This window comes from Oncorhynchus tshawytscha, linkage group LG11 (assembly GCF_018296145.1).
Source record: "Oncorhynchus tshawytscha isolate Ot180627B linkage group LG11, Otsh_v2.0, whole genome shotgun sequence".
NCBI lineage: Eukaryota > Metazoa > Chordata > Actinopteri > Salmoniformes > Salmonidae > Oncorhynchus > Oncorhynchus tshawytscha.
The window spans coordinates 26,273,705-26,301,291 of record NC_056439.1 but is presented as its reverse complement, the minus strand read 5'-3'; the positions used below and the strand labels follow the sequence as shown (position 1 = coordinate 26,301,291).

The following is a 27,587-nucleotide window of genomic DNA, read 5'->3' as shown; positions in this document are numbered from 1 at the left end:
CTTTTGTAATATTAAGGTATATTTCACTTTCTCTGGTCATAGAAGTAACAACAATGAATTGGTGCATGAGGTAGAAATAATGCCGTGTGACTTGAGTTTCGCCATCAGTTGGAAGAGAGGCAGCCTCACCTCGGCTTCCTCCCTCCCCATCAGTCCAGTAAAATAAAAGAATAACAAATTATTATGCTCACTCAGCGGTGCCTCACAAGTAACACAACAAATGATCTATTGCCAGCGTGATCATATACAATTTAAAAATATATATAATTTCTCAATTTCAGGGAAATTCAAGCATAGCCAATATTCAGCGATAATGTATTGCGCCTATAGCCTACTGCACAAACCTCATTGCTAAAGAACTGTTTTTAACAGGTTAATGTTGCATAGGATGTTGTTTTTTAAGTCATGTTTTTAAAAAGCGATTTGGATGCAGTATTTGGTATCTGAAAGCCTGTTTTATTTCCACTCAGTTTGACTATAGCTAGGCCACAGTCTAGACTTGTGGTGTGGCTTATCTCCTTCTTTTACTCAATCTGTCATTGAGTAAATAAGTCACTTCCTGTGGCTGAGGCAAACTGAGGGAACATTTTGTCCGTCCTACACTCCTAGAACTATAAAGGCTTTTTTGGATTTCCCTGAAGGAGATCCCTAGGTAGAACCGAAGAACCAAAGAGACAGCCCTAAACAAACCATTTATGAACCCTTTTTTTCTGCATGCGTAGTCTATAAATCTACTTCTCACATAGCACCGCTGTGTTGATCAAATAAATAAGACCCACCTTTGTTTAGTCATTTTTATTGTAATGCTAACTGACACAAAACATGTTGTGCCTTCAACACAACTCATTCTATGATGCAGAAACTATGTAAATACTATCAGTTAGAACACTTTATTATGGAAATCATTTTGAATGCCACATACTGTGTATACAGTGTGAGCTGATGTTCTTCACTTCAGCTGAAATATCACAATAAATGACAGAAGGCTATTTTATTTCCACCTAAATATTTATATGGATTTAATAGGGACACAGTTATTATCCAAAGCTTATCTTTGTAGACATATGCCTCCACTAAATACCCAATATTGTACCAAAACTCTACTTTCATTTTCTTCTCTCCCTAGCTGAGCGGGTCTGGTCCTATGAGCCTCAGCTGGCACAACTCGCTCATCTTATCTATCTAGGTTGGATTTCATTACAATTCACATCTTTCTCATATATTGTATTGCTTCCATCTGTTTCACTGTTCTGCCCTCCAGCTATTTATAAGAGTAGTTCTGCTAACAATGCATTACCTTATACGTTTTTCATCGTGCCTTTAGGAGTTTGAGGGACTAGGTCTTGTGAAAATGTTGTTTTCATCCTTGGCTGGAGCTCTCTCTGGCACAGTGAAGGCTCCTCAGAGGAGGAAGGGGAGTACCATCCTACTCAGTGAATTGAATACAAATTTAAATAGTGAAACATGAAAAGAAGTTTGGATAAAACTATGCCAAATATTTTCACATAGTACTTTCTTGGGTAGCACAATGGTGTAGCCCGGAGGACAGATATTTTTCGACCTCCTCTGGGTACATTGACCAAGAAGACTCATGGTTCTCACCCATACCATAGACTTACACAGTAATTTTGACAACTTCCAGAAGACTTATCAGAGCTCTTGCAATATGAACTAATATCTTGTCCACCCAATCGTAGGATCAGAGTATTAATTTAGTACTGAAAGCATAGGTTACAGCTAGCTAGCACTGCAGTGCATAACATGTGGTTAGTAGTTGACTCAGAGAGAAAAATAATATAGTTCAACAATTTTGAACAAATTCATTTCCTCAGACTTTAAAGTATCAGCAGTGAGATTGAATGATATAAATACAGTTGAAGTCGGAAGTTTACATACACTTAGGTTGGAGTCATTAAAACTCGTTTTTTACTACTCCACAAATTTCTTGTTAACAAACTATAGTTTTGGCAAGTCAGTTAGGACATCTACTTTGTGCATGACACAAGTAATTTTTCCAACAATTGTTTCCAGACGGATTATTTAACTTAGAATTCACTGTATCACAATTCCAGTGGGTCAGAAGTTTACATACACTAAGTTGACTGTGCCTTTCAACAGCTTGAAAAATTCCAGAAAATGATGTCATGGCTTTAGAAGCTTTTGATAGGTTAATTGACATCATTTGAGCCAATTGGAGGTGTGCCTGTGGATGTATTTCAAGGCCTACCTTCAAACTCAGTGCCTCTTTGCTTGACATCATGGGAAAATCAAAAGAAATCAGCCAAGACTTGAGAAAATTTTGTCTGGTTCATCCTTGGGAGCAGTTTCCAAATGCCTGAAGATACCACATTCATCTGTACAAACAATAGTACGCAAGTATAAACACCATTTGATTACGCAGCCATCGTACCGCTCAGGAAGGAGATGTGTTCTGTCTCCTAGAGATGTACTTTGGTGCGAAAAGTGCAAATCAATCCCAGAACAACCGCAAAGGACCTTGTGAAGATGCTGGAGGAAACAGGTACAAAAGTATCTATATCCACAGTAAAACAAGTCCTATTTCGACTTAACCTGAAAGGCCGCTCAGCAAGGAAGAAGCCACTGCTCCAAAACCACCATAAAAAAGTCAGACTACGGTTTGCAACTGCACATGGGGACAAAGATCATACTTTTTTGAGAATTGTCCTCTGGTCTGATGAAACAAAATTAGAACTGTTTGGCCATATTGACCATTGTTATGTTTGGAGGAACAAGGGGGAGGCTTGCAAGCTGAAGAACACCATCCCAACCGTGAAGCATGGGGGTGGCAGCATCATGTTGTGGGGGTGCTTTGCTGCATGAGGGACTGGTGCACTTCACAAAATAGATGACATCATGAGGAAGGACAATTATGTGGATATTGTCGTGTCTTTACTATCATTAAATTAAGACTTCGTTTTTATCAAAGATTCTCTGTAATTAGTATTACGCGATTAAACTGATTAAACATGTAACTAATTAACTAGGAAGTCAGGGCACCAAGGAAAATATTCAGATTACAAAGTTATAATTTCCTAATATAACTTTCAGATATTTTATATCTGATCAATTAGTCTTCGAATTAATGAATGATTTACTTTACCTCATGTTAGTCTCATTACAAACGTCGTAAATTGTTGGTTATCTGCACGAACCCAGTCTTCACTATGAGTCATCCATACATCAATTGTCTTAAATCATTTATTTACTAACTAAGTAATTCAATCACAGAAGTGCACACACAAACAAACAAGGTAAATATGGTTACAAGAAATGATAGGGGAATGTGCCCTAGTGGGCTAAACTGGCATGGCGGCTTGTTCAACAAAAGGGAATTGGGGGTCAACTGAGAAGTCACTACAGAGTTGATAATTATAACAATTGAAATACTAATCCTTTGCAAATGAACGCTCACTCATTTGGGAACAATTACAATCAATATATATATATATATATATTTACGCTCAGTGTGTCGTCTTGATCGCTGTTGAAATGTTTGGTTCTTTTGTAGAATTGTCCGTCTCTCTCTCTCTCTCTCTCTCTCTCTCTGTCTGTCATGGTTAGAGGGGATAGTTCAGAGCGACATTAATTAATGTTGTAGAATGGATGTTTCGGCGGTTGTCGTTCTTCGTGTTCAATGATACCGAATTCCTAGCTGCAGACTAGTAATTAATATCAAAGACTTGTTCTTATTCTGTCAGTATCGATAGTCTAAGAGTTTAACCACGTGGTATGGTTAAAATATTCAGCAATGGTCTGTAACCTTTGTCCTCTCGTAATAGAGAAAAACATGGTCTAGTGAGAACTTCTCAAAGTTGGGGTTTTATTCGGAATTGCAGAAAAGGGCCTGTCCAAGGATGCCCGACCCTAACTGGGCTCATGGGCGGTCCTCTGATTTAGTTAAACTCAAAGGGGAATTGGAATTTCCTTCATTAAACAGTCCAAAATCACATTACACAATTTTACAAACAGTATCACCCTCACTCATTCATCTTATACAACAATTAGATGTAAACCTCATATCGGAGGCTATTATATAAACAGCGTTATGGTAATGTGGCCGCACCGTCTCCCATGAGCTTCACCAAAATGTAACAAACGGACCAGTTCGTAGCTGGATTCTTCACCGATCATTTATACCTTCTCCGGAACATAAATGTTGTTCGGACCTCAAGTTCTGTGAAGTGGAAGAAATTCCTTTGTTCTCTATGAAACTTCACTCTGTCTCTATACTGTGTGGCCATGAGGCAGGGTCTTCCCTAGGAATTTACGACCTCTCTGACCACAGCAGCCTGGTTGTAAGAGACAGAGAGAGGGGGATGGTGCTCGCTGTACCCAAAGAGGGCAACGTCTGGTTGTAGTCCAGGATCCAGTTACAGAGGGAGGTGTTTAGTCTCAGGATCCTAGCTTAGTGATAGCTTAGTGATGAGCTTTGTGGGCACTATGGTGTTGAACTCTGAAACAAGTAGGTATTACAGACTCGGTCAGGGAGAGGTTGAACATTTCAGTGAAGACACTTGCCAGTTGGTCCGCGCATACTTTGAGTACACATCCTGGTAATTCGTCTGGCCCTGCTGCTTTGTGAATGTTGACACAGTCATCCGGAACAGCTTGTGCTCTCATGCACGCTTCCGTGTTCCTTGCCTGGAAGCGAGCATAAAACGAATGTAGCTCGTCTGGTAGGCTTGCGTCACTGGCTTTCGGCGGCTCGGTATCCCTTTGAAGTCCGTAATAGTTTTCAAGCCCTGTCACATCCGACAAGCGCCAGAGCCGGTGTAGTAGTATTCAATCTTAGTTCTGTATTGACGCTTTGCCTGTTTGATGGGTCGCCTGAGGGCATGGCGGGATTTCTTATTAGCGTCCGGATTAGTGTCCTGCTCCGTGAAAGCGGCAGCTCTTGCCTTTAGCTCGGTGCGGATGTTGTCTGTAGTCCAAGGCCTCCGGTTTGGGATATGTACAGTATGTACGGTCACTGTGAGGACGATGTTGTCGATGCACTTATTGATGAAGCTGAGGACTGAGGTGGTATACTCCTCAATGCCATTGGATGAATCCCAGAACATATTCCAGTCTGTGCTAGCAAAACAGTCCTGTAGCTTAGCATCCGCGTCATCTGACCACTTCTGTACTGAGCGAGTCACTGGTGCTTCCTGCTTTGGGTTTTGCTTGTAAGCAGGAATCAGTAGGATAGAATTATGGTCAGATTTGCCAAATGGAGGGTGAGGGAAAGCTTTGTATGCGTCTCTGTTTGGAGTAAAGGTGGTCTACAGTTTTTTTCCTCTGGTTGCACATGTGACATGCTGGTAGAAATGAGGTGAAACGGATTTAAGTTTGCCTGCATTAAAGTCCCCGGCCACTAGGAGCACTGCTTCTGGATGAGCATGTTTTTTTGCTTATACAGCTCATTGAGTGCGGTCTTAGAGCCACCATCAGTTTGTGATGGTAAATAGATGGCTACAAATAATAGAGATGAGAACTCTCTTGGTAGATTTTGACTTGATTTGGATCTATTTTAGTCCCCATTTGGACTAATCTTCCAAGAGTCCTTAAACATTAAAATACAATTTATAATACAAACACACTTTCACATTTAACACTATTACAAACACACATAATATACTAGCCTAATGACCCAATAAATACTCAATCTAAAAAAAAAGATTCTTCATCTACTATAGTCCCACAACATTTCTATATACTATATTTAAATTGTTTTAAAATAATGTTTAAATGTATATATTGAAAGGTTTCTAGTTTGCTCAGTTATATTATTCCATTTCTTTATTGCTCTAAATCGAAATGTTCTTTTGCCTATTTCTCTTTTCTGTCTGGATAACGCATAGATGGTGGACAATCTATTCCTAGTATTTACGGAATGTCTGTCTCTTACCAACTGAATACCGCTGTGAATAGAACTTGGCCATTTTAAATTATGTATATCATAAAATAAAATAAGCATGTTTTTTGCAATTATCTTGTCGATTGATGACCAACCAAGAACACTGCGCATGACTGCACCAGAAGAACCATTTCTCCACCTTAAAACAATCCTTGCTGCTTTATTCTGTGCATTCTGCAGCCTCCTAACTTCACTTGATGATGCATTTCCCCAGACCACCGAACAGTAGTTCACCTGACTCTCAATTAATGCTTGTGTTATTTGCTGAAGAATTTTTCCTGGTAAATATTTAGCTATCCTTCTGATTATGCATGCTGATATAATATATATATATATTTTTTTACATAGATTCATTATTTGAGACAACCATGATAAGCAGTTGTCTAGCTGCACTCCCAATAGTTTGGTTTCTGCCACTTCTTCAATTTGTACTCCTGCCATACTTAATTGTATCCCATGCTGTTTTGGCCTTTTCCTAGTTGAACAGACCAACATAACTTTGGTTTTCTTGGTGTTTAAAACAAGTTTGTTTTGGCAAACCCACTTCCTGATATTCTCAAAATCTCCTTGTAAAGCCTGCTACCAATTGTCTTGCTGCATAAGTTGTAGTATCATCTGCAAATATAGTAGCTTGAGTTTCAACCAAGGCATAGGGGAGGTCGTTGGTGTAAAGAAGTGGCCCAAGGCAGCTGCCCTGCGGTATTCCACAGTTTAACACATTAGGGGAAGAAAATGAACCATTGATATAGGTGGACTGTTTCCTGTCAGTTAGATATGACTGTACCCAATTCACTGCTACCTCCTTAAAACCATAATGCATTATTTTGTCAAAATTATTCCATGATCCACTAAATCAAATGCTGCACTGAAATCTAAAAATAGTACACCTACAAATTTGCAATTATCCATAGCATTGAGCCACCGGTCAGTCATGTCAACCAATGCAGTGGTAGTGGAATGGTTTTTGTGATAAGCATGCTGATTGGCTGTAATCAGATCATTCTTTTCCATGTACTCCCACATTTGTCTACTCACAATACCCTCCAATATCTTACTGAGTGTAGGGAGTAGACTAATTGGTCGACTATTGGCGGGAGTAATGGGTTCTTTGCAGTCTTTCGGAATAGGACACAGTTTCGCATGCTTCCATACATTTGCAAACATCCCCTTTTCCAGTGACCAATTAAATATGTATCTCAGTGGAACTGCAATCTGGGGAGCAGCACAGCGAAGCAAAAAATTGTCCATAACCTGTAGATTTACCGTCAGGTAATGACTTCAATAGGTTTAACACCTCCTCCACTGATACCGTTTGTAGACTAAAAGAGCAGATCTTATTGCTCATAATATGATCATCAATCCATTGGACAATAGCTTGTTTGGAAGAATGTATGTCTACATTGTTGCTCAGTAATTGAATTTTCTGAGTAAAAAAAAATCTGCAAAATGATTGGCAACATCAACTGGTTTTGTTATTATTCCTGTTATTATTCCCGTCAAACTCCACACTAGATGGGCATGATGAGATAGATGTACCAAGTAAGCCCTTAACTGTGTTCCATACTTTTTTAGAATCATTTTTACAATCAATAAAAGCATTGTTGTAAAATAACTTTTTTTTCTTTCGGTTCAATTTAACTGCATAATTACGTAATGTTCTATAATTCTGTTCATCAATTTCTAATTTTGACTTGGCTGCTAAGACTTTTGCCATATTTCTTTGAGAAAAAGCCTCACCCAGTTCATCATCAATCCATGGAGATGGACGGGCACCAATTGTACTCTTTCTTATAGGGGCATGACGGTCCATTACCTCCATGAGCAAATCAATAAAACATTCTGTAGCGTGATTTAAATCATCCTCTAGATAAATCAGCTCCCAGGGTACAGCAGCCAAATCATTTAGAAATAACTCATGATTAAATGTTTTAAAATTTATTTTGACCACAATCCTAGGGTGTTTCTTTGGAAAAATTGGTGGAGCCTCTTAAAGAAGAAGTTACAGGTCTGTGAGAGCCAGAAATCTTGCTTGTTTGTACGTGACCAAATACTTATTTTCCACCATAATTTGCAAATAAATTCATAAAAAATCCTACAATGTGATTTTCTGGATTTTTTTTTCTCATTTTGTCTGTCATAGTTGAAGTGTACCTATGATGAAAATTACAGGCCTCTCTCATCTTTTTAAGTGGGAGAACTTGCACAATTGGTGGCTGACTAAATACTTTTTTGCCCCACTGTATATAGTATACTGCCCAACCCTAGTAAATAATACTTTTTAAAAAATCTTACACTCGTACCGAAATATATCATATTTTGCATCATCTACAAAGTGTAAGAGTTTGTTTTGTAATATTTATGCCAGATGCTCATGTTAGACATATTTTCAGATTGTCACATAGTGTTAGCTTCTTGCCAGCTGAATGCTAGTGCTCTCAGAACCACATTGTGGAGTTGGTAAGATTATTTGAAGGGTGAGTGATTTTCAGAATGGCGTTCTGTTTCATGTAAAGCTTCAGTTTAAAAAAAAAAATTGTTTCATTTTTTAATTGTAATTTATATTGTGATATGTCGCTTCCCCCAGAGCTCTATGGGTTAGATGAGGATCTATTGTTTCATGTGGGGTTAGCGTATCACGTGGACAGTGTGTTTGTAAGTATTCACATTGTTCTATGACAAAATGTATTTGTATTTTTCATGCAAGATATAATTTTGATAATGGACATCTTGTACTCAGACATTTGAACTGTTAGAAAGTCTATTCTAACTGTGAACATTGTGGTCTGTAATTTCTTCTGTTTTTTTTATAGAAAGCAGAGCCACCACCGTTTATGCATTTTACTTTGTACTTATTGTACTCAGATTGTTTTTATGCACTTTACTAAACAGAGTTACTTCACTTGATTGTGATTTAGATTGAACTTTACCTAATGGTGACTTCACCTTGTGGTGATTTCCCTCATACATTTTCCTATTTTAAATTTAATCTTCGACAGAATAAATAATCCCAAATAAATGTTTGTCATGTGCTGGGTTTATGTTCGTAAGGCTACATAAACTAAAAAACTATGTTGCACGCGGCTGAGTGGTGTTATAAAATACTGCATGCGATATGAACCTCTTGCGATATGGATATTGCAAATGTAAATATTGTGATTTCGATGTGAATTTGATTAATTGTGCAGCCCTAGTTGACCCAAAGCTGGGGGATGAGGAGAATGGCTCTACCCAGTTTGTCAGCACAGACGAGCGTGAGGGGATGCCCAATGGGCTGAAAAGTGCTCCCTGGATTGATGAGAGTCTGTAGAGCTCTGGATAGATGGAGTCATAGGGTTCTGTATTGATGAGAGTCTGTAGAGCTCTGGATAGATGGAGTCATAGGGTTCTGGATTGATGGAGTCTGTATCGCTCGGTGTGTTACATCTGTCACTGGGACCTTGGCTTTGGCTGACTTTACAGGACCAACATAGTCTAGAGCACTTACATCCCGACATGGAACCACACATAATACATTAGCCCTGCATCACTGAGTGATCGATGGGAGGTCACAACTAAGTTTACACTAAATCAACGATGAGTAAATACTGTCCCTTTGGCTTAAATTCTGTAGGTTATGGTATTTATAATTTCATAATTGTGTCTATTCGAGACAGAATACATTATTATTGATCTCAACTTAGCATTCAAGAGCCATGGGGTTATGATTGTCGCCTATTAATCAACGTTCTGTAATGCTTGAGGATGACTCTACTTTTGACCGAATGAAGTATGGCTTTTTCATTTGTAATTCAAATAGTATCAAAAAACAAAAAGGATGCATTGTTTGAGCACTTCTATCGAAGGTTATTTTACAATGAAAGTGGCAACTTTCAGTTACCTAACCTCACTGAACTTGAGCACTGACAAATACAGTACAGAAAAAAAATGAAAAACTTTGATTTACTGTATGCCTGAGACCTTTAGGCTGAGGAAGTCTTGTTGGATAGTCAGCATTAAAACTGATCTGCCTGTAATGCATAATGCAAAATACCTGTTACAAGGACAATTAACATAAATTCTTTGCTTGAAGCTTTACTGAATAATTTTACCAATATATTATGTACAATGTTATCTCTGTTCAAGGGACCCATGCTTAGTCTATTCTCTCTACATAGTCTCTGTGGTAGACTACACCACATAAGTAAGTATTACAGTAACTTAACAGTATCTATGTGGCCTACACAACCCTCTCCCCAGCCACCATCAGCCACTATCTACTGCTGGACAAAATCCCCAGCTAACCATGCAGCCTGCATTAGAAAAGCTCAGCTTCTCTGGAACTTCTATTCTCTGTAGAAAAGAGACTTGTGATGACATCAGTCATCTTTTGGAGACAAAGTGAGGGTAGAAGGTCCATTGGTTTTCAGCAGTGCTGGTACACTGAGATGGACGAACAAAAAAACACCCATGTTTTCTCATCGCAAAGTCAAGACTCTGATTTTCTGGATTTCTATTTCTCATTTTGTCTGTCATAGTTGAAGTGTACCTATGATGAAAATGACAGGCCTCTCTCATCTTTTTAAGTGGGAGCACTTGCACAATTGGTGGCTGACTAAATACTTTTTTGCCCCATTGTATATGTCACGTTCTGACCTTAGTTCCTTTGTTTTTGTCTGTGTTTTAGTATGGTCAGGGCGTGAGTTGGGGTGGGCAGTCTATGTTTGTTTTTCTATGTGTGTTTTTGAGTTCGGCCTAGTATGGTTCTCAATCAGAGGCAGCTGTCAATTGTTGTCCCTGATTGAGAATCATACTTAGGTAGCCTGGGTTTCACTTTTGGTTTGTGGGTGTTTGTTTCCGTGTGAGTGTTTGGGCCACACGGTACTGTTTCGTTTTGTTCACATCGTTTATTGTTCCAGTGTTCAGTTTGTTTATTAAAAAGACAAGAACACTTATCACGCTGCACCTTGGTCCTCCTCTCTATCTCCAGACGACATCCGTTACAATATATATATATATATATATATAAAATTAAAAATATATATATTTTTGGGGGGGGGGGTTCATTACAGAGAAAATTGGTTGACACATTTTGCTGAGTCATCACTTCCCATTGACAATATATTATAAAAATGTGTCTAAAGCACAGGAGGTTGGTGGCACCTTAATTTGGGATGATGGGCTTGTGCTAATGGCTGGAGTTGAATCAGTGGAATAGTGTCAAATACATCAAACATGTAGTTTGATGCCATTCCATTAGCTCCGTTCCAGCCATTATTATGAGCTGTCCTCCCCTCAGCAGCCTCCGTGGTCTAAAGCATGTTAGAAAATGCTCCAAAATACTCCAAACTAACTCATATTTAATCAGAATCCCATTCTGAATATTGTCTCTGCAAACATTTTTTTTTATTCCACTGTCACCATAAATTCACAACTGCATTTTGCTGTTGTTGTGGTAAACACCATCATTCTCATGAATTGTGAAAATTAGAATAATCTTTCAGAGTCAGAGTACTACTGTATGCAGCTTTAACTAACTCACATGTTATGCATACAGTAGTAAAATGCCTGTGCTGTTCCATTGAACAGTGTCAATACCAGTTTAATTAAGTCAATCCGATCCATCAACGGAATGGCCCATAACCTGTTAAAGTCTGAGTGGTTGTTTTGGAAATCGAAATAAAATCTTACTGCTTGGAATGTCATAAGAATCTCCCTGATTGCTGAAGTCATTTTAAGATGTCAGGCTTGAAAATCCGTTCAGCCATTTTGGCACAGTGACTCACTACCCAAACTAGAGGCAACTGGTTTCAAGTGGCTACGAGACATCATGTGATCTCCTACTGCTATCTAGTAGACAAAAACAATGCACAAACTCTGCACTTAAAAATGGCTGTGTTCTTATGGGAATTTGTGCATGGTTAGAGCGCCACCATTAGGGAAAGGATCTTACTTTAAAAAGAAAATCCTTTATACATTCAAATCTCTTATTTAATTGGGGAATTAAAGTTAAATACACCTAGCTATGTCTAATTGACTAATGATTCATAATGGCTCTTTGAGACAATGACAATTATACAATTATACCTTATATTACTTAACAGATGTTTGGGCATATCAGAGGAATTTTGTTCAGCTCACCGGTGTCCTTGGATTTTCTTTACCACTATTGTACCTAAATTCTATCCCACTTGGAGGAGTTGTTTTTATATCTAAGACAAATGTCGCTCCACCTGAGCAGATGAATGAAAACCGCCCTGATTAAATCTGAAAATGAGCAAGTGTTGTGGAGACCAATCTGAGCCTGTCCCACACCATTTTAGTAGTTTAGTACACTTCGAATGAAGCACTTTGAATGGGTTCATATAAGATCATTAGGCTACAAAAATATTTCTATTGCCTGACCCCGCAACAACATTTTGGTGCAACCAAATCATAGGCTTGTGCCACCAGCTGAAAACATTAGGAAAAAGTTAGTATGGAGCCTGTGTGTACTGTCTCACATAGAATATAGAACATGTAAGTTACAGGATCTGTATGCTTTATAGTCACGAAATAGTCATGTTACTAAATGAAATATGCCAAGGTGTTAGAAGTGAAAGTAATCCAAAAGTACTTGAAATTACTACTTCATTTTTCATGTAACTAAAGCAGTAATGGACTACATTTTTCAGATAATACACCCGACCCTCCCCACATGTCAGTAGCAATATACAGGTAACTGCCAAAATAAAGGAAACACTGACATAAAAGGTTTCTTAAATAGGGTGTTAGGCCAACACGAGCCAGAACAGACTGAATACACCATAGATTAAACAAGTGTCTGGAACTCTATTGGAGGGATCCGACACCATTCTTCCATGAGAAATTCCATCATTTGGTGTTTTGTTGATGGTGGTGAAAAACGCTGTCTCAGGCACCGCTCAATAATCTCCCATAAATGAGAATGGTGTTAAGTTGAGATCAAGTGACTGAGAAGGCTATGGCATATGGTTTACATCATTTTCATGATCATCAAACCATTCAGTGACCACTCATGCCCTGTGGATGGGGGCATTGTCATCCTATGGGGGCAAAGCCATCCCACCTAGTACATTTGGTTCCTTGGAAGTAGTGGGAAAATTTGTTTTTGGTTTCACTTTGGTTGTGGGGAGAAAGCCATACATTTCCTGACTGGTAAAACTGAATGTTTTTTTAAACGTTCTGAGAACAGAAGTGAACATTTTGCCTGTTCAGGGAACTTTTAATCTTTACTTTTCAGCGAGGTTCTGAGAACATTTTACTCTGTTTCCTTTAAAGTTTTCCTGGGAGGTGTTATTAACACTGAGGATGAAAATGATAGGTTATTTGGAGTTTTTTTTTTAACTTCCTTTCAATAGCACTGCAAACTTATTTTGGGTTGACTTTTTATAAAACTCCAAGCACAGATAGGACACCTGGAAATTAATTTCCTTAGGTATTAATCATGCAAATATATATATATAGTGACATGGCATCAGTGATATTCAAACCTATAATCTTCTGTTCTTTATCCATGGAATTAGTCCACTGCACCAACAGGATGGAGCTAGCATGCCATGTTTTTTTTTTACACTTACAAAGCTGTTAGTGGGCACAGCCAACACACCTGAACACACTTAACAAGATAGTGGATAAAGTTTTGTTGAAGCTGAACGTATATTTTCAAATTACATTCTTAGAACGTTCTCTGAACGTTACTAAAGTGTTTGTGGTTTTTAATGGAGTTTTCTTAACTTCTTGGATATAGGGGGCGCTATTTTAATTTATGGATAAAAAAACGTGCCCGTTTTAAGCGCAATATTTTGTCACGAAAAGATGCTCGACTATGCATATAATTGACAGCTTTGGAAAGAAAACACTCTGACGTTTCCAAAACTGCAAAGATATTATCTGTGAGTGCCACAGAACTCGCGAAACCAAGATGAAACTTCAAACAGGAAATGAGCAGAATTTTTGAGGCTCTGTTTTCCATTGTCTCCTTATATGGCTGTGAGTGCGCCAGGAATGAGCCTGCCATTTCTGTCGTTTCCCCAAGTTGTCTGCAGCATTGTGACGTATTTGTAGGCATATCATTGGAAGATTGGCCATAAGAGACTACATTTACCAGGGGTCCACCCGGTGTCCTTTGTCTAAATTGGTGTGTAATCTTCAACTGGAGGCATTTTCCCATGAGATTCAGAGGAGAACGCACACTTCCATGAACGATATATCATCGAAGAGATATGTGAAAAACACCTTGAGGATTGATTCTAAACAACGTTTACCATGTTTCAGTCGATATTTTGGAGTTAATTTGGAAAAAAGTTCGGCGTTTTGATGACTGAATTATCATTTTGTTTTGGTAGCCAAACGTGACGCACCAAACGGAGCGATTTCTCCTAAACAAATAATCTTTCAGGAAAAACTGAACATTTGCTATCTAGCTGAGAGTCTCCTCATTGAAAACATCCGAAGTTCTTCAAAGGTAAATTATTTATTTGAATGCTTTTCTGGTTTTTGTGAAAATGTTGCCTGCTGATGCTAACGCTAAATGCTACGCTAGTTGTTACACAAATGCTTGTTTTGCTATGGTTGAGAAGCATATTTTGAAAATCTGAGATGACAGTGTTGTTAACAAAAGGCTAAGCTTGAGAGCTAGCATATTAATTTCATTTCATTTGCGATTTTCATGAATAGTTAACGTTGTGTTATGCTAATGAGCTGCGGGGATAATTACACTCCTGGATACAGGTTTTTTTCGTAGCTAAACGTGATGAACAAAACAGAGCGATTTGTCCTAAACAAATAATCTTTTTGGAAAAACTGAACATTTGCTATCTAACTGAGAGTCTCCTCATTGAAAACATCTGAAGTTCTTCAAAGGTAAATGATTTTATTTGAATGCTTTTCTTGTTTTTGTGAAAATGTTGCATGCTGAATGCTACGCTAAATGCTACGCTAGCTATCAATAATCTTACACAAATGCTTGTTTTGCTATGGTTGAGAAGCATATTTTGAAAATCTGAGATGACAGTGTTGTTAACAAAAGGCTAAGCTTGAGAGCTAGCATATTTATTTCATTTCACTTGCGATTTTCATGAATAGTTAACGTTGCGTTATGGTAATGAGCTTGAGGCTGTATTCACGATCCCGGATCCGGGATGGCTAGAATCAAGAGGACATTCTCTGAACAATGAGAACATGACTTTAAATAGAACCACGAAGGAAATGTTATGCTGAAGTACTGACATTCCCAGAGAAGAACATTGTTTCTTAACATTCTTTGAACTATTCCCAATGTCAAACCAGTAGAAGAAGATTTCTAGAACACTACCAAAATTTAAATGTAACCATGTTTGACATTTTTGAAAACGTTCTGTTAATGTAATGAAATGCCAAGAAAATAATGTTTTGTCAAGTTCCTTAAATGTGCTGAGAATGTTCCAAAGTCAAGCAACTATCCTACACCATTCCCAAAAAGTTTTGGGAAGGTTGTATGCAAAATTACCATAGGACAATCACGCTCTGACCAAGCTCTAAAAAACATATGGTTCTCAGAACGTTATGTGCTAGCTGGGATGGTAGCCAAAATAATGGCATGCCCAGCATTTTTATACATGACAATAAGCATAATGGAATGTTAGTTGCTTAATTAACTCTGGAACAACACCTGTGTTGAAGCATTTGCTTCCAATATACTTTGTATCCTTCATTGACTAAAGTTTTTCCATCATTTTGTCATTTACCTGTAGTTGACAACATGCAAATACACGTAGGCAGCCTACCCTTGTAATGGTCAATTTAACATGCGGTAAATTGAAACCGACTTAAACAAGGATTTTCAACATGTATTCTAATAGGGGAGTATCTGTCAGAAGAACTAGCGTAATGTCCAAAAACCTTAGTATTTTAGAGATACTGTATAGCTTGCTCAAAAAGAGTGACATATCTATCCATCTTACCCTAACAGCTCTACAGATAAATAAAATAGCCTATAATTTGCAGAAAATCACGTCAATGTCTACAGTGTCCACCACATACCACTAAAAACAACAATGCCACGCCCTCACATTTTAGAAAATAAAGTTAAGTCAGGGTTCGCTTTGTAACCACTTGTTTGCTAAATAAACCACTTACTAACACAAACACAGCACATATTCTTACCTGTGCAGCTATAAATGAGAGATCCATACTGTTGCTCTAGTCAAGACAACCAACCTACGCACCCAAAAAGAAAAATTGTAGTTTATTTTATTCCCAAAAACAGCATTGGTCTACTTGTGACAAGCAGTCTTCAGGTTCAGTCTAATTTAATGTGAAAAACATGTCGAGCAATTACATACAAACGGCAATTTTGTAACGAGAGGTTGAGTAGTTTTCAGGTCCACATCTGCGCGAGCATAGAGCGGGAGAATGCGATGTGAGCGTGGGAGACGAGAGAAGAAGGGACACGGTGAATGATGCTCTGTGTACTGTGTTCTCGAAGTCACATTAGGGATGGAGGCGGGTGAACAACAAGCTCTCTATCCCTCTCTCTTTCTCTATTAGACTCCTACTTTTACCCAGTTAGAATCGAGTACCCTACTTCTTGCTTGAAAGATAATGTTAAGCTGTCAATCATGTCGGAATAGCCTAATTCTCAAATGTATGTTCCCCATGTGGGTCCTGGCAGACGTTTTACAGTGACAGACTAGGCTACCAAAGATAAGGACAGGTAATCAAGGAGTATGATTTGAATTTTATTTTTCAATATTCCCATGCTGTTCATATTACATTGATACAGAGAAGACCTGGCCTATACTCTCTGCCTACATGCTTGAGTCAAATGTAGACCACACAAACTTGGACAGTAGTTACTGTCACATTGATATTCATAACAGCCTCCCCTGTATCTCCAAACAGTGGAGGCTCCTGAGAGGAGGAAGGGGAGGACCATCCTCCTCAGTTAATTTAATAAAAAGTGAAACATTAAAAAAGTTATCCTTTTTAGATTAAACAATACTAAATATATTCACGACACCAAATTATTTATTAATACAGTTTCAATTGCAAACTCTAACCCGGAGATGATGGGCCATTGTGCGCCGCCCTATGGGTACACTGACTTCAATACAAAACCTAGGAGGCTCATGATTTTCACCCCCTTCCATAGACTTACACAGTAATTATGACAACTTCCTGAGAACGTCCTCCAACCTATCAGAGCGCTTGCAGCATGAATTGATATGTTGTTCACCCAATCAAAGAATCAGAGAATTAATCTAGTACTGAAAGCATAATCTAGCTAGCTAGAACTGCAGTGCATATAATGTGGTGAGTAGTTGACTCAAAATGAGAGAAAGACAAAAGTTGAACAGTTTTGAAAAACAAATATTTACCCTATTCAAACACCCGGCTCAAACAGAGAGGGATGCTATGTTAGCTAGCTGGCTATAGTTATCCAACACTGGAACTCTTCCAAGTCAAGATACGGTTTTGGTTTTTATTCATTTATTGCCACTGGAGCCCACTGGTGTAGCTGCTAAACTGCTTTATGACTGTACACTGTACTGCATGATTGTAGTTGGATACTAACGTGTTAGTTCTAGTATCTTGACTATGAAGTGACAATGATGTGGGCTGTGTGTAGTGGTTAGCGGTCATGATATGAAGGTTTGGCTCTGAAAGGTTTTTGCGCCTGGTCACAGAAAGCTGATGTGTTTTGCACTGAAATAAATCCACAAGGGAAGGGAATAGGTGAAAGGACGAAACCAGCATAGACATACCTGAATTTGTCCAATAGAAACTCTCATTTGCAACTGTTGGACTAATGATTACACCTAGATCAGCTAGATGCAGGCAAGAGTGTGCAAGGCGGTATTGAATGTGTCACTGTCTGTTACCTTGATTACTCAAAATTCTTTCATTCATAGGCTAGGTTGTAGCAATCTCATGATTTGAGTATGATGTAAATGCCTAAACCTATCGATGTTCCATTGAGCTGGGTGAATGGAATTTGAATGACAGTCATCCAATATTCTGTAATAGAAATAAGGCCATGCTCCCTCAAAAAAATAATCCTCCCTCAACGGCACCGAGCACCACTGTCTTCAAATACTCATTGATTAGGCTCCTTAGTTTTGGAGAATAACTCTCAATGGAATTCAAGTGTAATCCATCAGAACACTTGAATGCTACCTGGTAACCTGGGAGTAAAATAAATGGAACTAGTGTACCTTGGATTGGGACTAGGTTCCATACTCAGTCTAAGTGTACACATGATTTCCTCTTTCACACATTACATAGCTGATCTCCACTGGCTTTGATACGGCACGTTTCACAGTACCTTTGGGTTCACTAAATTACAGGTTTGAGCTGGTCAGACAATAATCAGAAAAGAGTAATACCTTCTGTAACCATGACCCCAAAGGGGTACTACTCAGGTAGTTCACCCTTTGACCCAAGTTCTATTGTTGAATATGTAGGGAGAGATACATAAAAAACCCAGATATAGCTAGTTAGAGCTGTAAATTTCATAAAAATGGCCTTATACAAATGGCTGACTGTCACAAACCGGCTCAAAGCCCGTAACTAAAGGGAGACAACGTGGAGATAAGGAGTAACAAAACATATATTTATTAAATAAAGCAAACTAAGTACAATATACAATGGTGTGTGTGTAATCAGTAATCAGTAGTGTAAGTGAGTGTTTTGCATGCATGACTGTGATAATGCAGGGTGTTGAAAGGTGCCAAAGCAAACAACCAAAAACCATCAAGATACACAACAAAATCTATAAAGGTGTCTGCATGGAGAGAGTCTCCTTCATGAATGGGGAAGTGGTGTATTTAGCTGACGACCCTCCCAACTCCGCCCACCAGCATCCTAATAAGGAAACAAGAACAAAGAGAGAATACGGCAGACAGAGTGGGAGGGTTGTCACACTGACGAAATGCTAAATGTTTTGAAACATCAAGCATTCTTTGGCCTATTACTTTCAATGGAGAGGAGGGAGGGATACCTTTTGAAGGCATTAAATTAAAGGTAGGAAGATAAATTATGTTAAAGGAGTGAGATGAAAGTGAAGGAATGGACCTGCTGGGGACCTTTATGGCCTTGATTCTATCTTACATTGTGTTTTTGATCATTTTAGTTGAGTTTTGCCATGGAGGAGATGAGGCATACCGGATGACATACCGGATCAGCAGTTAGGCTCCTTCTCAGTCTCTTTGTTTCTCTTTTTGCTGAGCACACATCCAGTCCCTCAGTGAGTGAGTGGGATTTAGCTTCCGTTCAGCTCTCACAGTAGAACTCAGACCCAGCTGTTGATTAGACTTTTTACTCATACGTTCTGGTCCCAGTTGTTGTTTTGAATGTACAGTTTGGTTTGAAAATTCAGACAGGTCACCCGTTATAAAACTCCGTATTTGACGTCCATCCATGTCTGAGGGCACCGAGAGATTACATGGAAATCCGCCAGTAGGGGCAGCAGTGAGCTCTGTTACCTTCAAGAAGGTAAGCATCTGCCTTTGATTCCAAAGGATGCAAGTTCGAATCCAGCGATAGAAAGCTTTTCATATTTTTGTTTTAAGCCTATCCCAAACCTTAAAAATGCTGAGTTAATCCCTAAACCTTAAACACTTCGAAATTTGACGTTTGGAACAACTTTGAAATGTGATGTTTGAGAAACATGGATGAACTCTGACGCGAGACTGTGAGAGCTGGTTGCGAAAATGACCACACCAGGAGTTTCAGGCGTAACATGAACCACAGACATCCTGTTGTAGGGAGGATAAACACTTTTAGTAACCCACTCTTGTGCAGGCAGTACTGCACTGAAGATGTTCATATCTGACTTACAGAAGAGAGGTCAAAGCTGGGGTTATTATAGACAAGCTGTAAATTATTACTGTCAGCATCTCGTAGAATACTGAAAACAATGGGTGGTAATCTGCCCTAACTCAAAAAAGAAAGAAATATATAACACCAAAATAATGTAAGATAGACTAGACTACTTAACAAACGGCATCAACCCATGTTGTTTCAGCTTGAGCATTTTAATGAGCTGGGATGCCACCTGATAAACATTTATGAATGCCTGCTGCCTGTGGCTGACTGATTCTGTTATTGCTGTCACAGAGCAGCGATAAGAGATCCAGTGCACAGCCATTGTTTTTATATACCTGTGTCTCTCTCTCTCAGTGTGAGGTCACACTCTGAGTACTACTAAACATCCTCGATCTTGGGGGACATTTGTTGTGCCTTAATTTGACTGATGTAGCTCTGTGGGTAGGAACCATATGAATAGCATTAGTATCGAAATTGAAGACTAATTAATCAAAATGCAATATGAAGCAGCCAGACAGGAATGTTGGACCAAAACCATGAGGGAGATGAGGTTTTATGGGAACACACAGCCACCTTGGCTTAGTATTTGACAAAGCAGATGGAGGGATTGGAAAATGTATGGTCCTCTTGCCACATGCATACAAACCTAGATACACAGTACCTAGACACAGACATAGACACACGTACTGGTGCACAAAAACATACATCACTGCTTTTGGCCCGTGCCTACTCTCTCTTTGTTTGCTTCATTTCAATTGATGCATACCCAAAGAGGTACATAATTAATTATTAATGCTCAGCTGAATATATTGAAATTAATCATGTATGTGTTTGTCCATGAGAAACCTAGCGGGATTTAGTTCTACACAACATTCATAACATTTTGTATTTAAGAGACCTCTTTCAAGTGCACATATAGTAATTTTTTACCCAGAAACACAGTTTGGCTTCAATTGTTTAAGCTGCAGATGATGTCTACTGTATGAAATTACTGTATATTGAAGCTTAATATCTAAAGACGCATGTTATGAATTCATGTAAGCTATATAGGGTTTGTTAAAAGCTTTGATGTTGTCTTTGGCACACGGCTTAGCAGTTATGAAAGCACATCATACTGTACATCAACTTTGTTGGAATGCAAAGTAGATCTGCTGAAAATGTTTTGCAGTAATTGATGTGCATTTTAATAAAACACTACAAGCATTTTCAGCAACTCCTCAACTCCCTTTGGGACTTTATTTGAATTATTTACCACAACACCTACTATACAGTCCAAGGACAGTTTAAGAAGTTAAACAGTGAGCACAATAGCATACTCTGTAAGACAATATATTGAGTCACTTACATTAAGAAGACACACACCTTAAAATATAAATAATGAGTGTGTTTATTTGTTTTGTATAGCGGATGTGTGTACATCTGTGTGAGTATATCTAATGTTTTCTCAGTACTGTATATAGAACATGTCATTGGCTATGGAATCAACAACCTGGCTACCAAGCTGAAATGCACACGTTTTCATATGTGTTTACTCTTCCCTGTGTGTATACGCTAACATAGCGAATACATTTTGAAATGATATATTATCTGAAGAGTGTCTTTGAATTCTTTCAAAGACCAAAATGGTTAAACAAGCTCTTGTTGAAGATTTGATGTTCAGAGTTTTTTTTGGTCACGTCTTTGAATTTACCGTGTGAACCATCAAGCCATTGCATATGTAACAACATTCCTTGGAATTGCATGTCTAACCTTTTCCAACCCTATACCCTTCATGACAACATGCGAATGTATTTCCTCTTAGGGAGGAAACATCTTTACAAATTATATTCCATTTGAGTTGTGTGAATGAGAATAGCACTGCAGTGTGTTTGGCCCGGTAAGAGGAACAATCTAATCCTTTACTATTTCCTATTGAAAACAAAATATGAATATTTAAAAGTTATCATAGAAATGATCTACCATCACAAGTAGGTTAGAATCTGCTATGGTGTATTCCCTCATGTTTTGACAAGGGACAGTAATAGCTTGACACATTATTTGCCCTTTAGGTTTCGCCATTAAGTGCCACAAATGATCTTAAGTTATACCACTGCTGTTGCCTCAGGTCAGGGCTAACCTATCTGTTTCTTCTTTTCTCTCAAATGACCTGAAGGGATTAGCTGCACTCTCTTAATCAGTTTGACAATACACTTACTAAAGTAAGCTCCAAATCCATGAGTATGTGAAAGAAAAATAATCGTTTTTCATGTAAAAAAATAAGAAGATCCAACCTGTCTTTGCACAAAGAACAAGTAAAGTGTAGTACGACACTTACATTATGAAGTCAGTTCATTCCAACCCTCTCACGTGACTAATTTATGGGTTAATTGGGATGCCTTATTGGATTAATATTTCATGGAAGCCTGTTTATATTCATTTCCTCCTCGATGTAAAATAATAATGTATTTCAAATAGAATAGTTTTTCATGTACAGCTTGTTGAATATATATGTATTGGAAGGTTTATTGAATAGCTTTAGGATAATTTTCTATAATGAAATCATCTGAATGAGCATTTGTAATACTGTCAGTCTTCCATAATATAGGGACCAAACCTTTCAGACAGAGCATGTAGGCCACTGTTGGGGACTAGGAGTGAACAGCTAATATTGTTCTGTATTGATATTGCATCAAGTGTCATCAATGTTTCAGCCTCAGACAACCCGTTGCACTTAATATATCTAAGTACTGCTACTTAAAATGAATTTGTTGTCATTACTCAAACCGATGGAGTCACTGTGACCCTGTAGGTGGTCCAGCTTTGAGTTGTATCAGCTTTAAAGTTTTGAGTAATGCCCCCACTAAGCCACACCTCCAATATAATTTCCCAGTGTGCCTTGCCTTTGAGTGAATTGTAGCGTTACCACCCATGACTGTATTTGTTGGTGATGGAGACATTGAGCAATGAGTTCCTTGGTGATTATTATTATTATCATTATAATATAATTTTAAGCTCTTTATGACAATACATTGCATATCTCATGAGGCATGATAATTTTGCAACCCTTCCTGAAAGTCATTATGCTGGCTTGCAAAGTGATATGTAATTCCTATTGGAATCCAGACAGAGTGAGGAGATCCAACAGTTTGAATGTTTTATTCACCTGTAACCTGTATTTATAATGACTGCCAGGGTTAGGAACAGTGTGAGGTGATTACCTAAGCCATTTAAACTGAAACAACCATTTCAGTAACAGGTGCATAAAATCTAACAAAATTATTGGATTTGTTTAGAAAAATGTATGTTATTTATCTTTGTGTAGCATAATATTAAATAATCAATCAATCATTTTACATGCAAAAACAGAGATATTAAAAACAACTAATTTGTTTTAACCTGCAGTAGAGCATGCTGGGTAAAAAGTTAATTTGTTATCATAACTTAAATTGTTTTAGTCGATGTGACTTCTAATTTAGTTTTGAGTTGGTACCACAAACATGTGAAGTAATAGGGACTTTTCATTGACTTTGAGTTCAACTTACTATATTTTTTTGAGTTAGAAATGCCTTGGGGTTTACATTTAGGCTAGTCAAGGTAACTTGCATTTCTTTAATTGTGTTTGTTTAGCATGCAACAGTTACTTTGAAACATCCCTTAAAGTCCCCATAAACACTGGGAAAGCTGCTAAAAGTCACAATACCTCACTTTATCATACCTCAATCTATCCACAGCAATGGTCACTAGCGAGATGCAGTGAGCTGATCCCCAGAGTAGCAGCTTGTCCCCTGTGTTTAAATAAAAAGTCTATTCATCTGTCCAAAAGACAAATCAACAGGAATTCAGCAAAAAATTCAATCAATTTAGGAAATCTGTTCCCAATTATTCCCACAAATAAAAGGGTGATCGTGTCTCAAGGTACAGTATGAAATTATTGTTATTTTCAAATACAATTTTTGAACTTTTTTAGTTGTTGTGAATTTGCAGTGTACAAATTATTATAATTTTTTCCACCCCCACAAACATTCGCTCCAACAAAAATTGGCCCATGGCTGAATCTAGTTGCTTATCCCTGCTATAGATGTTCTGTACACCACATGATGAGAGACCACTTTGGCTGGAGTAGCTGCCATGAAGCATAAGCAGGCCTGTCTGTAACATGTACCTGCCAAAATGCATCCACATCCCATCTTCAAGATGGGACGTGGTGGCAGGTAGCCTAGTGGTTAGAGCGTTGGACTGGTAACCGAAAGGTTGCAAGTGTCACACCCTGGTCTTAGTATTTTGTGTTTATATATTTATTTGGTCAGGCCAGGGTGTGACATGGGGTTATTTTGTGTTGTGTTGTGGTATTGGGGGTTTTAGTAGGTATTGGGATTGTGGCTGAGTAGGGGTGTCTAGCATAGTCTATGGCTGCCTGAGGTTCTCAATCAGAGTCAGGTGATTCTCGTTGTCTCTGATTGGGAACCATATTTAGGTAGCCTGGGTTTCACTGTGTGTTTGTGGGTGATTGTTCCTGTCTTAGTGTTTTGTATTTCACCAGATAGGCTGTTTCGGTTTTCATTATTTCATTTTGTTAGTTTTGTAGTTTCTGCATGTATAGGTTTTCCTTCATTAAAATATATCATGAATCATCATCACGCTGCATTTTGGTCCGATCCTTGTTCTACCTCTTCGTCAGAGGAGGAGATCGAAGAGAGCCGTTACAGCAAGATCAAATCCCTGACCTGACAAGGTAAAAATCTGTTCTGCCCCTGAACAAGGCAGTTAATCCACTGTTCCTAGGCTGTCATTGAAAATAAGAATTTGTTCTTAACTGATTTGCCTAGTTTAAAAAAGAGGTCATAACTGCTTACTGCCACAAATGTGTGCAATGCATGGCAAATTTTACACCATGACATTAAGATATGACTTTGCATGGAGAGAGATGCAAAGCAGAATGTCACAGGACATCTATCAAGCATCTTGGAGGTGGATATGACCGGTGAAGCGCCCTTCTCAAGGAAATGGCCTTTTCCTGGTGTTCTTGTAGCTCTGCTTTTGAAGTTTTCAGGAGTTTGTCAATACCACTGAAACAGCAAAATCATAGAGGTTCATAAAAGGATGCAATCATCTAATAACCTTTATCTAATGCTTGTGTGATCACAACTTTTTGCAGTTAGTGTCAAATGTAACTGCTTGCAGTAACTGATGTCAAACTGCTGTGATATCAGTGAGAGTAGGTTATCCGCTTTTGGCCTCTGTTAACCTCACATAGACAGTAGAAAATCAAGGTTTCAATCACGAAGCCTCTGGCTCAAACAGCAGAGATTACATGGGTTTGTATGGGAGGGAGGAGAGGATGTACTCAGGCACCTGATGACAAGGGAATGAGGGGGCTGAGGCTCACTCTACTTTTCTCACTAGATTTCCCCATGGACCCCTCACCTGTTTTTTTTAAATATTTTATATTCAGGCATCAGGCCATTTCTTTTTCTCCTTCTTCTTCTTCACACTGCTTTTGTTTCCACACCAGCAAAAGGACAGTTGGAAAATGGAAGCACCACATTAGTAAACTTGAACATTTGATCATTTTAGCCTGCAGCACACACCTGGACTTAATTTACATTTTGCTGCATTAGGAATGACTTTGCAGCAGGGCTAATTAATTGTAATAGCGAGAAATACTTTTTAGATTGTGTGCCACAGACAACATCGACCTCCAACGAACACATGCAGAGAATCTAGGCACTTAAAAATTAGGCCACCACCTTAGCCAGAGACGGATTGAAAGTTTTATTTTTTTTTGTGGAACCACTAACCTTTGATGACGATGTCTTAATGTACATGTTCACCAAGCAGCACCAACACCTAAAAGAGAGACTTAAAATAAATTGCAGCACGACAGGGTCATATTTCATATACCTTTTGAAAGCTGCTAAACTGCACTGTTTTATTGATTTATTTATGGGCATTAATGACTCCCCAAAGGCAAGTCCTCCATGCCAGGATATCTGGATACTGGATAGTGTTTGCTACAGTATAATGTGTACATTTTAGTAATATTTCTTAGTAGTAAGGCAGGGCAGAGGACAGAATTTATCCTGTAAATAAGACTGCTTTAGAGTCCAGGGGACACATTAACCATTTATCAACAGGCACAGAGGTCACAATGACAGCTGAAGCATAACCTTTGTGTTTGGATTGCATCCAATTACACCTCATCGCCACTGTCTTGTCATCCAGCCACATCTGAGTGCTAATGTGATTCATCACAGCAGACCGCCAGTGAGTGTTTTTCTTAGCGACAACGCCAACCCTTGAATGAATTATGGGAAAACCCTGTTGATGATGTTCAGATGAACGGGAGGAGAGAGAGACCAATAATGGGCTTGTGTCAGGATCTTCACCTCATCTGCATGCAAATGTATTCAAGTTGAGCTTCTAATTTATTCATCCAAATGCAACTTCATGTATTTAACCCTCATCTTTTCCTATCAATCTAATTCTCAGACGAGGTTGGAGTAACACAAAGGAATGTCCACTTTACCAAGATTTTGTGTTGAGGTTCTTCCCCAGAAGAGGAAAACAAGGAAAAACAAGGGGATCTCTTTTTTTTTTTATTTTTTTTTTTTTAGCAATGTGAGGATAAGTAGCAGTGTGGTTGAGTATAGGGCTGTGTAATTGCTTCATATTTAATATGATGAACATGAGGCAGGGTTGGTGAGAGCCTCCCACAGATGAGGGGTGCGGATGCATTCCACGTGCTGCTTACTACTCCTGCTTTTATCTTCATTGGGCTGTCTCCAGTATGCACTTCTCCTGTTTGCTGCACTGGTGCATAAAACGGGTTACCAAATGAGTGTGGCCAAGCACTCTCTGCAAACATACATGAACTAGGCCAAATACAGCACCTCGGAAACAATCCCTGTCACATTTGTGGTTGCCAGGGGGCAAAACCGATGCATGTAAGATTGATCCTACATATTGTCAACTGGGCCAAAAGTTCTCTCAATGTCAATTGAAGTAGTGAAAGTGTTATAACCTTAAAATAAGCAAAAACGTTGAGCTATTTTTGTCTGTTTTATGTTCCTGCCTCATACAGTATTTTGTGTATTCAGTACGTTGTTGGCAGGATTTATGTGAAATATTGATTTTGGGTTGTTCTTATCAGGGGGATGCTGGATGGAGCCAGTGATTTGATCAGTGTGTGTGGTGCAGTTTTTTGGGGAGCCTAATTTGGTTGGCCAGATAAATGGTAAGTGGTCTCTAAAAGGCTGTCAGTGTTAATTAAAAGATGCGCTCTGAAAAGGTCACCAACCCCCCCCCCCCCCCCACCGCCTCCAGCAACACATGGGGACAGAGGCTGCCTTCCAAATGGCACCATATTCACTATATAGTGTACTACTTTTGACCAGGGCCAATAGGGCTTTGGTCAAAAGAAGTGCACTGAATAGGAAATCTGGTGCCATTTGATATGTATACAGAGACATAGTGAGAGAAAACGGGGGCCAATGCCACCCACTGCAGTAAACCTACTCTGCTATCATGCCATGCACTGACATTTCAAATAATGTTGTGTCTGTAGATGAGATGGACACCCTGCCCTTACAGTACCAGCACTCATGAGAAGAGGAACTTTGTTCAAGTGCTGGTTATTCTTACTGCACAGCACAATGTAGGGTATACAGTATCTATTGCATTCTATCATATTTTATGAAGTGTAATTTAAAAGAGGTAACCTTGTTAATCCCGTGTGTGTTAGCTGCCATAAATTAATCTAGCATTGTGGTGATTTCTCTAACGTATCAACAGGAATCTTATTCTTTTTGAGGTCACATTCTAATCAGAGTGAGTCATTCAACTTTTGTTTTCTGATGTGCTTATACTACCTTGTTTTTCTCTCTAGATC

At 38.6% G+C, this 27,587-nt stretch overlaps 1 protein-coding gene across 1 annotated transcript in view; it reads right to left on the bottom strand.

Moving 5' to 3' along the window:
• LOC112262295 (uncharacterized protein C14orf132-like) overlaps positions 1-16,370 on the bottom strand; it is a 45,705-nt gene extending 29,335 nt beyond the window's left edge. The window contains exon 1 of the mRNA XM_024437978.2: positions 16,058-16,370. Coding sequence (XP_024293746.1) covers positions 16,058-16,084 — 27 coding nt within the window. The 5' untranslated portion in view covers positions 16,085-16,370. The remainder of the gene's footprint in view (positions 1-16,057) is intronic.
• Positions 16,371-27,587: the final 11,217 nt, after the last annotated feature.